This window comes from Somniosus microcephalus, chromosome 34, assembly GCF_052327205.1.
Source record: "Somniosus microcephalus isolate GS21.2 chromosome 34, FLI_Smic_1.0, whole genome shotgun sequence".
NCBI lineage: Eukaryota > Metazoa > Chordata > Chondrichthyes > Squaliformes > Somniosidae > Somniosus > Somniosus microcephalus.
In genome coordinates, this window is record NC_141020.1 from 27,540,460 (window position 1) to 27,552,892 (window position 12,433).

The following is a 12,433-nucleotide window of genomic DNA, read 5'->3' on the forward strand; positions in this document are numbered from 1 at the left end:
AAAGAGAGAGACCATCTTGTATCAAGTTCCGCTCATCCATAAACCTAGTTCTCGCTAACTTACACTGGCTCCTCATGCACTGGACTTAAAAAATCTTCACCCGATCTTCTACTCCCTCCACTGCCTTACCCCATCCAACCTCTAACCTCCGCCAGCCTCATCACCTTTTGGTCCTCTACCTCTAGCCTGTGTATCCCCACTCCCTCGTGCCACCACTGGTGACAGAACCTGCAGCCGCTTCATTCCTCGTCTCTGCATCACCCTCCCTAAGTCCCTCGAACTTTCTATCCACCCTTCTCTTCAACAACACTTTCAGGCAACTCTCCAGCCATGAGTCGGTATCTTTCCTTTATTTATCTACTAATTATTTTCCACTGTAAAATACCCTGGGATGCTTTCTACTTTAAAGGGTTTATATAAATGAAAATTGCCATGGTCATGAAATCACTGCACCATCTCCTACCTTAACCCAGGTACAGTATTATAAAACTCAATTTCTTTAACTCCCTCTGGTCTTGCTTTCTTTTACAGATCTTTTAAAAGACTTGCATTTCTATAGCGCCTTTCATGACCTCAGGACATCTCAAAGCGCTTTACAGCCAATGAAGTACTTTGGAAATGTGGTCACTGTTGTAATGTAGGAAACGCAGCAGCCAATTTGCGCACAGCAAGCTCCCACAAACAGCAATGTGGTAATGACCTGATAATGTTTTAGTGATGTTGATTGAGGGATAAATATTGACCCCAGGACACCGGGGAGAACTCCCCTGCTCTTCTTCAAGTAGTGCCATGGGATCTTTTACATCCACCTGAGAGAGCAGAAGGGGCTTCGGTTTAACGTCTCATCCGAAAGGCGGCACCTCCGACAGCGCAGCACTCCCTCGGGACCACCCTGATTTTTGTGCTCAAGTGTCTGGAGTGGGACTTGAACCCACAACCTTCTGACTCAGACGCAAGTGTGCTACCCATGGCTAGACCAACAAGCACCAGCGTCACGCTGCCACCAGCCTGAGTAGCAGCAGGGGGTGTTGCAATTGGCCTCTCTGTTCCTGGGTTTGGGGGTGGTGGGGGGGGGGGGGGGGGAGAGGGTGAAATCAGCAGGGTTCCCTCGCACCAGTTGCCCAGTGATCTCTGGTGGATAATGTGCGTGAGTGGACTTTGGCCGAGGACGAAATTGGCTGTGCTTTTAACCGCTAGGGCACAGGGACGGAGGGACTGTTTACCCATAGGTTACAAAGATCAGTTTCAAGCCACTTACCGTCACATATATTCCATTTTAACTCATGAATTACCATGAAAGAGAATTAACCAGCTGACTACATGCTGCATGGATGCTGAAACAGAGCTCCACAGAATCCAGGCAGTGGCAAGGTTGCATCTAATTAAAAATGGACTCATTGTCTCCTCTCAGTGACTGATGGTAAAGGAGAGAATAGCTGGGTGGGGTTTGCTTTTCACAGCAGGATTCAAAGCAGTTAAGGAACTAAGTGGATGTGCCTTTAGAATGTAGCAACCAGCCCTTACTCTTTTAAATTGCGCCTCAATTAATTAGCAAGCAATTCAAAGCAAATTGTTCCAATGCAGCAAATGTCCGGTCTCGTGTATTGACATCTCAATTGGATGGCACACTTCAACCAAGCTTTTAAAACCAGTGCAGGCTGCCTGAAGCACATTATCAACACAGTAGATTTTACTTGAGTGGACACTCGTAAAGAGATAATTTATCTTAAGCAAATGCAAATAGGCAGATCCAAACCACGTTTCCAATGGCTGAAGGGTCGATAACCAGAGGGCACAGCTTTAAGGTGATTGGCAAAAGAACCAGAGGCGACAGGAGGAAAAACTGTTTTACGCAACGAGTGGTTAGGATTTGGATGCAGTGCCTGATAGGGCGGTGGATACAGATTCAATAAGCCTTAAAGTAGCCTTCAAAAGGGAACTAGATAAATACTTGGAGAAAAAATTGCAGGGATCTGGGGAAGGAGCGGGGGAATGGGACTAACTGGATTGCTCTTCGAAAGAGCTGGTGCAGACTCGATGGGCCGAATGGCCTCCTTCTGCGCTGTACTATTCTATGATTCAATGGTTCCATGAAACGATTACAGTTCAGGTGCTTTTCCACTGCAGCACTGGTTTCAGAACAGTGGCGCTGCACTGGCCTCTTGACGTTCCTCCTTCCCGCCTAAATATCCACCTGCCGTCATTCCCCACTCGATGCTGGGCCAGAGCGGAGCCGGTGAACCTAGCAGTAGCTAGCAAGAGGTGTGAAACAGCGAGTCTCCGCCACCAGTGGAGAAAACCAAGTTGGACAGTTTCTATTTGTAACTGTAACCACTGGTGAACGAACTGTGCATTTGCCCTCAGCAGCAACAGCATTTAAAATGTAAAAGCTCCTTCAATGGTGTATTCAACAGATGGAAATCCTGGCAGATTAGACTTTCTCCTCTGAGGGTTTGCTGTTGAAGTATTTATAGCGAAAATGTGTTATTTCTTTTACAACATGGATGGCATCACATAACTTCAATCAAATATCAGCTTTAGTAGATTGACTTACAACCTTCACTGCTGTTGCACATTAATTCTATGAAAGTGCTATTTAGAAATTCTACAGAAATTAACATTATGCAGCTATTTTGCTGTTTTGAATGGCAACCTCCCCCGCACCGCCTCTTTTATAATATTAAAAAAAAAAAAAAAAAATCGTTAATACTAAAGCAAAGTACTGCGGATACTGGAATACTGAAATTAAAAGGCTGGGAATACTCAGCAGTTCAGGCAGCATCTGTGGAGCGAGAAACAGAGTTAACGTTTCAGGTCAATGACCTTTCGTCAGAAGTGGAAAAAGTTCAAGATATAAAAGGTTTTAAGCAAGTGCAGAGGCAGTTGCTATCCCATTTCCTGGCCAATTTGCTCCTCTTCCCATTCCAGCCGAGATCAGCTAACTCGCCATAGATTTGGGATGGGTCCGGAGAGCTTCCTGTTCACCTACTCATTTCTCAGTTACTCACTGTCTTAACCAAGGGAACAAGGTTGAAGGATTGAGTGCGCTACGTGATATATAACAAAGGACATATGATAGACTCACCATGCCCGTTTCTGTGGTGAAGATAACAATTTCATAGAGCGGTGCCAACTGCTGGAAAAAGTAGTCTATACCTGGCCTCTTCTTGAACCGCCAGCCTGTGACTAACTTGAAAGAAAGATAAAGGAACAGAGTGAGTCAATTAAAACAGTACTGCCAGTAAAAGTTTATAAAAGTTAGGTGTAGCCTTGGCTCAGAGGTAGCACGCTCGTCTCCGAGTCAGACGGTTGCGAGTTCAAGCTGCACTCCAGAGACTCGAGCACATAGCTAGGCTGACCTTTCAGTGCGGTGCTGAGGGAGTGCTGCACTGTCGGAGGTGCCGTCTTTTGGAAGGGACGTTAAATCGAGGCCTCGTCTGCCCGCTCCAGTGGATGTAAAAGAGCCAAAGTGTGCTATTCAAAGAAAAGCAGGGGCGTTCTCCCCGGTGTCCTGGCCAATATTTATCCCACAAACAGATGATCTTGTTAGTTATCTCACTACTGTTTGCTGTGTGCTAATTGATGACTGTGTTTGCAACATTACAACAGTGACTTCACTTCAAAAGTACTTCATTGGCTGTGAAGTGCTTTGGGACATCCTGATGTCGTTGAAAGGCGCTATAGAAAGGCAAGTTCTTTTTCCCTTAGAATATAACCATAAATGCGGTTTACAATGAGTGGACAGCACAATACCTTCACTGAAAATGCTTTAGCATTTCACTACAAATGTGTCATTCTGCATGATACAGGACAATTATCTGTGCAACTTTTCTTTTCATAGTTTACGGCTGCTAATTTTATGCTGCCTCCTCAAGGCTACGATACAGGCCCATGGGTGCCAGTTGCCCTCTAGAACCTCAAAGTAACAGTTAGACTATGCATGAGCCTTGACAGTAGGCATCAGCTGGCCAATTGATTGTAGGAAACATAACTGGATCGCATCCTGACCAATGTTCCCCCTCATTTTTTTTGTGCGAGGTCCCTTTAATGGGCTGCTCGGCCTATTCAAATTTGTGCGCATGCGCGGTCTCTTCCACTGAAAAGCCGGTGAGCGGCCTTGCGCGGGATTTCCAGACCGCTGCGCGGCCACGCAGGAACTATGTTCCCATTCTCTCTCACAGCATGGGTCACCAGATAGCGCTTGGGAGCGGAAGCTTGGACTGACTTCTCCCCATGCCTAGACAAGGGGCAGAGGCCAATTATAGGACATGTTCTGCCACCCGGGCAATGAGCAGCTAATTCAGCACAGGCCAGGGACTTAATCCGGGCCCTTCCTTCTCTTTGCTCCCGAGAAGAGGTTTTGCACAGAAAACCCCACGGCAAAAGCCGCCAAAGAATCAATGGCCAGGTCTAAACTCCAGATTCAATCCGCAGCAACAATACACCACCATCTGGAGGCAACAGGGGCCTCAAATGATCCAGATTTGGCAATATACAAATCAGGTTCAAGGATATTGTTGAAGTGAAGTGTGATTACACAGACCAGCTGGTGACATATAGGGGTAAATGTAGGAACAGGCCAGGAGTATTCAAGCTTTGTTTCTGTGGGTCACTTAGATGCGTTTCATGGCCACATATGAAGTTTAAATCCACGTTCCCATTAATTTGTATTTTTCTCAAGATGTGGATTCTGACAAACCTTGACGTTCCCATTTAAGATTTATCCACCTAGCAGACTATACTGCTAACACTGCTTGCCTGAAGTGCAAATTAAATTCTCACAGGACAAACACGAAGTACAGGAAACTTTGTTATATCCGGCACTGACGGGACCGAGCTGTTGCCGATCTATCAAAACTGCCGGACATACCAGCGTTAATGTTGAAGCATACGGAGGTTTTCATCTCCGTATCTGACAACAAACACTGTTGCTTAGCAACAGCTTGTAAACAGTCGGCCCGTACCTTGGAAGCGTCTCTGTAGCTTAGCAACAGCTTCAGAGAGACTTTCCAGAGCCCGACTGTTGAAAACAAAGCCACGAGAAGAAACAAAACCTAACAAAACAGCTGCTGATTTCTGCCGGTAGATCGAGGTTTCCGGACATACAACCTCCGGATAAACCAAAGTCTCCTGTATAAGCAAGAAAGAACTAAGAGTGCAAAAATAAATGAATTGCTTCACGGACTGAACTGCTGGGGCACACGTGGGGTCCACGAGCCATAGCTTGGACACCTCTTGCATAACCGAGCAACACCCAGTGCACTGTTGCCCAGTATGGACCAGCGTTCATGGAATACAACGGGCCAAGGTTGATTGCATCGTTACAGCAACACTCTGGAGATCTTTGCCCCGTTATCTTTTGGAGACAGAAAATCTGACACAGGTTATCTGTTGTTGGCAATGTTCCCTGTTAAGCTGCACGGCCGTGCAACGGTCTGGAGGTCCCGCGCAGGCCGCCTGCCGGCTTTCCAATGGAAAAACCCGTGCGTGTGGGGAAATCTGAATGGGCTGCGCACCCCCAAAAAAAATTAGAGGGAACATTGGTTGCTGGCTGTCTTATTTCCAAGGAGTGTAAAGGGTAAACTGTAGGCGATACCCTGGAAGCAGGCTAGGCAAGCCAAATGCTTTTTCCCCTCATTCCATACTTCACGTTTAACGTACAGAAGGGCTGTGCAACTCAGCCCTTTGAAACGGAGCCGTGTTGCTGTGTGAGCAGATTGAATCGGAACCCCGAAGGCAAGTGATGTAACGTGTAATCAGGTGGAATCACTCCACGCGGCTTCCAACATTTCTAGAGAGCATCGGAGCGAACCTGCGGTAACTTTTAACTCGAAGCACAAAAGACAACGCAATAAAATATCATTTCCAGAAACATTAAATAATAAAGGAGAAAAAAAAACCTCGCCTCAGCTTGCCCAAGGGGAAAAAGCTTTCATTATACCTCTACATTGTTGAAAAGTACTGTAATACAGATGACTGCAGTCCCTCCCCTCTGAAGAGCACCATATGGGGAGTCCTTAGCTCCTTGCAACCACCTGCTCTGTACTCAGGTGTTCACATTACAATGGACTGCCCACTCAACAGGTGTGGGTTTCAACAGATACAATGAAACACTTAGGCAGACTGACACAAGGAGTATCGACTGCACAGTTTGTGTAGTCAGGCGACTCCAGGCTTAACGTGGGCTGGCAGCAGGGGGCACGGGCAATTGGTCTCAGGACCTCTAATTGGGGGTGTGGGTGGGTGTGGGGTTGGGGGACCGAAACAAAACTAGCCGTGGTTCCTAATTGCTGCCTGAAGTTGTGCGTGTGCTGTTGGTTGAGGGTGGAAGCAGACTCCGCGCTGATGACCCCATGATCAAAGAGACGGCTCGCACTCAAGCGATCAGATTAACACACACAGAATGATGACTTGGCCAAAGCAGGGGTGGCGGAGGTGGTGCTGAACTTAGCTCAATACGAAGCAATGCCTTCAGGCCGGGAAGAAGCAGAATCAGCAGAGAAAAAAAAAGTTGCTTCATACCAAATTAGCAGTGTGTTTTCCTGGGATGCGAAATAGTTTCCATTTATGCAAAAAAAACACAAAATAGACATTTTAAGAAAGAACTTGCATTCATATGGCGCCTTTCAGAATGTCTGGACAGCCAATGAATGTTCTTTTGAAGGGCAGGCTACTGTTATTATGTAGGGAAACGCAGAAGCCATAAATCCCCACAAATAAGAGTTAGATAAATGAGCAGATAATGTGTTTTATCAGCGTCAGCTGTGGCTCAGTGGGCAGCACCCTCGCCCTGGAGTCAGAAGGTTGTGGGTTCAAGTCCCACTCCAGAGACTTGAGCACAAAAATCTAGGTCGACACTCCAGTGAGGGAGTGCTGCACTGTCGTTGGTGCTGTCTTTAGGATGAGACATTAAACCTAGGCCCCTTCTGCCCTCTCAGGTGGATGGAAAAGATCCCACGGCACTATTTTTGAAGAGCAGGGGGAGTTACCCCCCCGGTGTCCTGGCCAATATTTATACCTCAATCAACATCACTAAAAACAGATTAGCTGGTCATTATCACATTGCTATTTGTGGGAGCTTGCTGTGCACAAATTGACTGGCACGTTTCCCACATTACAACAGTGACTACACTTCAAAAATACTTCATTGGCTGTAAAGCACTTTGGGACGTCCTGAGGTTGTGAAAGGTGCTACATAAATGCAAGTCTTTCTTTTCTTTTTACAGTGATGTTGGTCGAAAATAAATAAAATAAAACAAGGCTTTTTTTTAACATGGAATAATGAAAGGATATTTTGAACAAAAATTATTCCCCGTAGGCTGTCCGTCCCCTTTAAGTAATCTTCCCAAACCCGCCATTTGCTGTGCAAGTGTTGACTGTGGCGAGTGCTGCCTGGAGGTGCTGCACGACCTGGTGTTGAGAGACTTACCGACCATTCTGGGTGCAGCAGCACATCTGTTAGCTCTAACACAACAGTATACGGTGGCTGGTAATAGGGCTCTTTAAGGGGGTCTGGCAGCAGCTTCTGACTGGTGGGCTCAATTATCATCTGGGGAAAAAAATTGAAAGAAATAGGGCAGGATCAAAGAAACGCACGACAGCTTATGTTACAAGGGCAAATTTGTAAAAAAAAATTATACTTTGATCAGTCTAAAGAGGCAGGGAAAGGAAAGTTTCTTTTCAGAGCTTCCCTCCCACCTATTGATGACAACCTCAATGCCACTGGTTTTCTATTGTTGCACGCACAGATCTGCTGCATGTGGGTCCAGCTCCCAGCTGTCAGGGGATTACGACACACCTGAACCTCGACGCGCACCACAGGACGAACGACCACAGCAGGATCTTAACACCCACCGACGGTACCTCACTTGCTGCGGTGGTGGGGTGGGGCAAGAACGCCACCCAGGCAGCTGGCTTTGCTCTCTGCCTCCAGAGGCAGAGCAATCTCCAGCGACAGCCGGAAGGCGGGGGTAGGCCATTTCACTCTGGTCTCGGATAGGCCAGACTTTCAGCCCAGCCATACTGGCCGGCGGTCAGCAAAGTGATGTCCACAGCGGAGGTCAAATGCATCTTCCCCCCACCCCCCCCCCCGCCCGCCCCTTCAACAGCAAGGAAGCCGCATGATCAGAACCACTCAGTTTGTTTCAATGTTATCACTGGAATTGGTTACACAGCATTAATAAAGAAGTCATTTTAACATTCTCACAGCCCCGGCACCACCCCACCCCCCGACCCCCTATAGCTGGCAAAATCCAACACCATTCAACAGTGAATGAAAAGATTATTGCCAATGGATGTCCTGGTTTTACCAGCAGGATAGCTTAACATATTGATCTCAACAAACTCTCTTTCTCTGGTCCAAGCCAACTTAGAATCATAGAAGTTTATGGCACATAAGGAGGCCAATCAGCCCACCGTGTCTGCGCTGGCCTAAAAAGAGCTCTCCAGTCTAATCCCACTTTCCAGCACTTGGTCCGGAGCCCTGTAGGTTCTGGCACTTCAGGTGCATGTTCAAGTACTTTTTAAATGCGATGAGGGTTTCTGCCTCTACCACCCTTTCAGGCAGTGAGTTCCAGACCCCCACCACCCTCTGGGTGAAAAAAATTCTCAACTCCCCTCTAATCCTTCTACCAGTTACTTTAAATCTCTGCCCCCTGGTTATTGACCTCTCTGCTAAGGGAAATAGGTCCTTCCTATCCACTCTATCCAGGCCCCTCATAACTTTATACACATCGATTAGGTCTCCCCTCAGCCTCCTCTGCTCCAATGAAAACAACCCCAGCCTATCCAATCTTTCCTCATAGCTAAAATTCTCCAATCCAGGCAACATGCTGGTAAATCTCCTCTGTACCCTCGCTAGTGCGATCACATCCTTCCTGTCATGTGGGGACCAGAACTGTACGCAGTACAACTTCTTGTACAGGCAGGACTCCTAATAGAAATCCTACACCTTCATTCCTCAGAAGATGACAACAACATAGATCCAACTGCACTGCGTGAGTTGAAGGTGAGAACCATCATGTTCCCCCCCACACACACCAAGTGAAATACAAAATCGGCACTCCAGATTTCTGTCCAGGGCCTTCTGTTTCAGAGAAAAGCTGCTGCTTTAAGTCATTTTCTAATGCTCAAGGGCCAAAAAGAAATCAAAAAAGTAGTGGATTCTCAGGTTTCACTGAGAAACTGTAAATGGAGAGTAGGGTGACTAAAAATGGAAGTGGAATTCTGGCCTCTTGATCATCCCCGACTATAATGGCTCCATCATTGGTGGCCGTGCCTTCAGCTGCCAAGGCCCCAAGCTCTGGAATTCCCTCCCAAAGCCTCTTCGCCTCTCAACTTCTCTTTCTTCCTTTACGACACTTCTTAAAATCTACCTCACCTGCCCGAATATCTCCGTATGTCGCTCGGTGTCAAATTTTGTTTTATAATGCTCCTGTGAAGCGCCTTGGGACTTTTTTTTTAAAAAAAACTTTAAAGGCGCTATATAAATACAAGTTGTTGTTGTTGCAGAGATTCCACAAGTGTTACAGTTGTAGAATGAAGTGATAATTAGCAGCAGATACGGAAGGTACCCGTTTGGGTGGCACCAGTGTGTTAAAATTCCACTTGGCAAACTGGTGCACCTGAAGCCGCCAAATATTTTCAATATTGCACAACAGTTTCTCACTTGTGATCTTAGGAATTTGCCTGCTGACTTGCCGAGAACTTGGTAGCTGACCATGAACTCTGAACTGCACCCAAAAGTCTGTTGAATACACGCGTCACGAAGTTCTGCTCGGCGGTGCAAGGATCTGTTGTGCGTACTGTATGCCCTCAATACACTCACCTGTCTGTAATCTTTGAAATAGCGATACGTCCTTCGTAACTGCTGTACTACAGGGGGATCTGCAAGACAGAATCATTCTTATAAATTAGTGAACATGAATCTCATCATTCATGTGGAAATGACTTATGAAATGATACTGGGCGGCCTGCTGGTGGCGCTGTCCAGGGAGAGTATAAATACTCGGGCACGGGCCCAGCTTGCTCAGGACATTCTTTAACAGGAACTAGTGAAGGACACAACTAGAAAAACAGTTGATTAAAGTTGATCAGACCAAGTGCCTAGTAGTTTTCTTACGTCAAACCTTATTCACAACAACTGCTTATGGATATAACTGTTGCTCTAAATGAACTGTAAATGATTTCTCAATAAAGCTACAGTAATGACTTTACAAACTGTTAGGTACCTTGGGAGAATAACACATTCGTGCCAGGGCATCAACTTGCCCCTACTTAAACGTAAACTCAACTTTGTTTGCTCCTTTACTTTAAGCTACTTAAACTATTACAAGGAGTAGTTGAGGCGAATAGGATAGATGAATTTAAGGGGAAGCTAGATACATACATGAGGGAGAAAAGAATAGAAGATTATGCTGATAGGGTGAGACTCATGTGGAGCATAACACTGGCATGGACCAGTTGTGCTGAATGGCCTGTTTCTGTGCTGTATGTTCTATGTAAGCTCTAGCCACAAGTTGGTTGCTTAGAAGTTGAGAAACAAATAATTGTTGCAATTAAGGAAATAAATCTTTGGCGTCAAGTATACACTGGAACTGTAAATGTGACCTAAAAATTATGAAGCGGCAGACCATCCCTCAACATGTCAAACAGTGAAGGAGCTACCTACCATGTGTCAGCCGGGGCTCAGTGGGTAGCACTCTCGCCTCGGAGTCAGAAAGTTGTGGGTTCAAGGACCACTCCAGAGACTTGAGCACAAAAATCCAGACTGACACTCCAGTGCAGTGCTGAGGGAGTGCTGCACTGTTGGGGTGCAGTGTTTTGGATGAGATGTTAAACTCTCTCAAGTGGATGTAAAAGATCTCATGACACGATTTCAAAGAACACAGGAGTTCTCCCCACTGTCCTGGTCAATGTTCATCCCTCAACCAGCATCTGGCCACATTCCCTAATGGTCATTTATTTCACTGCTTGCGGAAATTGGCTGCCGTGTTTCATACATTACAACAGTGACTAGACTTCATTGGCCATAAAGCGCTTTGGACTACCCTGAGGTCGTGAAAGTCACTATAGAAATGCAAGCTTAATAGTGAGCCACAGACCAACTGATCTCTGGCGTTTGGGACTTGCGCGAGTGTGCTACGCAAGGACAAAATTGGATTCAGTTACGGTGCCAGGAGGACAGCCAGCAGAAGCCAATGTCTTTTTGGGGGGGAGGAGGAGAAAAAGGGCTTTTGAAAAAGACAAGATTCTTGTGCAGCTGGTGCCAACCCAGAGAAACGTGCTGGATTCGCTAAGGCCACATGGCCGAGAACGCCCAGCACAAACCAGGTCTTCCTGGCGGCGGTCTCAGCGGACCCGCTCAGTTTATTTTGGGGTTGCTGCTGCTGGCTGCACAGTCTTGCATATTGGAGGCCAACAGCGCTGGGTCCTCACTGTCAAAGCTTAGACATTAACAATGGCCACTTCGGTGAGATACTGGAGGAAAACCCGAGCATGGAGCCAACAGCTTCAGAAGACGAACGGGGAAATACAGTGCTGTTATGCACTGGCATATACAACTGCTTTGCGAGGAAGGAAAAATAATTGGCGTACATGATCAAGGTACCATTGCTGTTGCCCTACATTGCTAAATATGGGTTAATCATATGACTTTTTGGAAGTACAGGCAGAATTAAGTAATATAATTGTGTTGATTGCTGTATATTACTGCTGCCATACTGCTGAAACTAACAGTAAATGATAGCTTGAGGGTTCGAAATAATAATGTGGTACTTTATTAATGAGTCCATAATGGAATCGGTAACCAGCTCGGGAGCGGGTGAGGGAGACAGCTGATCCTAAACCAGTCCAGCGTGTCACATCTCTGGATACTTCAGCTAATGGGATTACAGCTCAGTAAAAATGTTATCCAATTTGACAACAATCTGAAAATTCTGAAGGGAACTTGCCCCTAACGGCTCGTTCTCATTAAAAAGAGATATAGAAAAAAATTGCAACTCTCCACCCTGTTTGGCAACATAACTCTGGATTGCTACCCAGTCATTCCTGCTGCAGAGTATGTATGTGTAAACGCGGGCAAACTCCCAGGCTTTCCATGGTTGAATAGCCTACTGATAACACTGTGGGAAAGTTCGTCTTTATAGACCAGCTAGGTGTGGCCCTTAGAGTGTTGAAAGCGCATATTATGTTGAAGTGACTGTTTCCATTCATTTTCTTTTATTCGTTCATAGGATGTGGGCGTCGCTGGCAAGGCCCAGCATTTATTGCCCATCCCTAGTTGCCCGAGGTGGTGGTGAGCCGCCTTCTTGAACCGCTGCAGTCCGTGTGGTGAAGGTACTCCCACAGTGCTGTTAGGGAGGGAGTTCCAGGATTTTGACCCAGCGACGATGAAGGAACGGCCGATATATTTCCAAGTCAGGATGGTGTGTGA

At 46.4% G+C, this 12,433-nt stretch overlaps 1 protein-coding gene across 1 annotated transcript in view; it reads right to left on the reverse strand.

Annotated features, from left to right (window-relative positions):
- The window catches only part of timm50 (translocase of inner mitochondrial membrane 50 homolog (S. cerevisiae)), a 186,774-nt gene that overhangs the window by 45,845 nt on the left and 128,496 nt on the right, over window positions 1–12,433 (reverse strand). The window contains exons 4-6 of the mRNA XM_085973600.1: window positions 9,827–9,885; window positions 7,430–7,549; window positions 3,086–3,190 (exon numbers count right to left, since the gene is read on the reverse strand). Of these exons, the coding sequence (XP_085829726.1) occupies window positions 3,086–3,190; window positions 7,430–7,549; window positions 9,827–9,885 (284 nt within the window). The remainder of the gene's footprint in view (window positions 1–3,085; window positions 3,191–7,429; window positions 7,550–9,826; window positions 9,886–12,433) is intronic.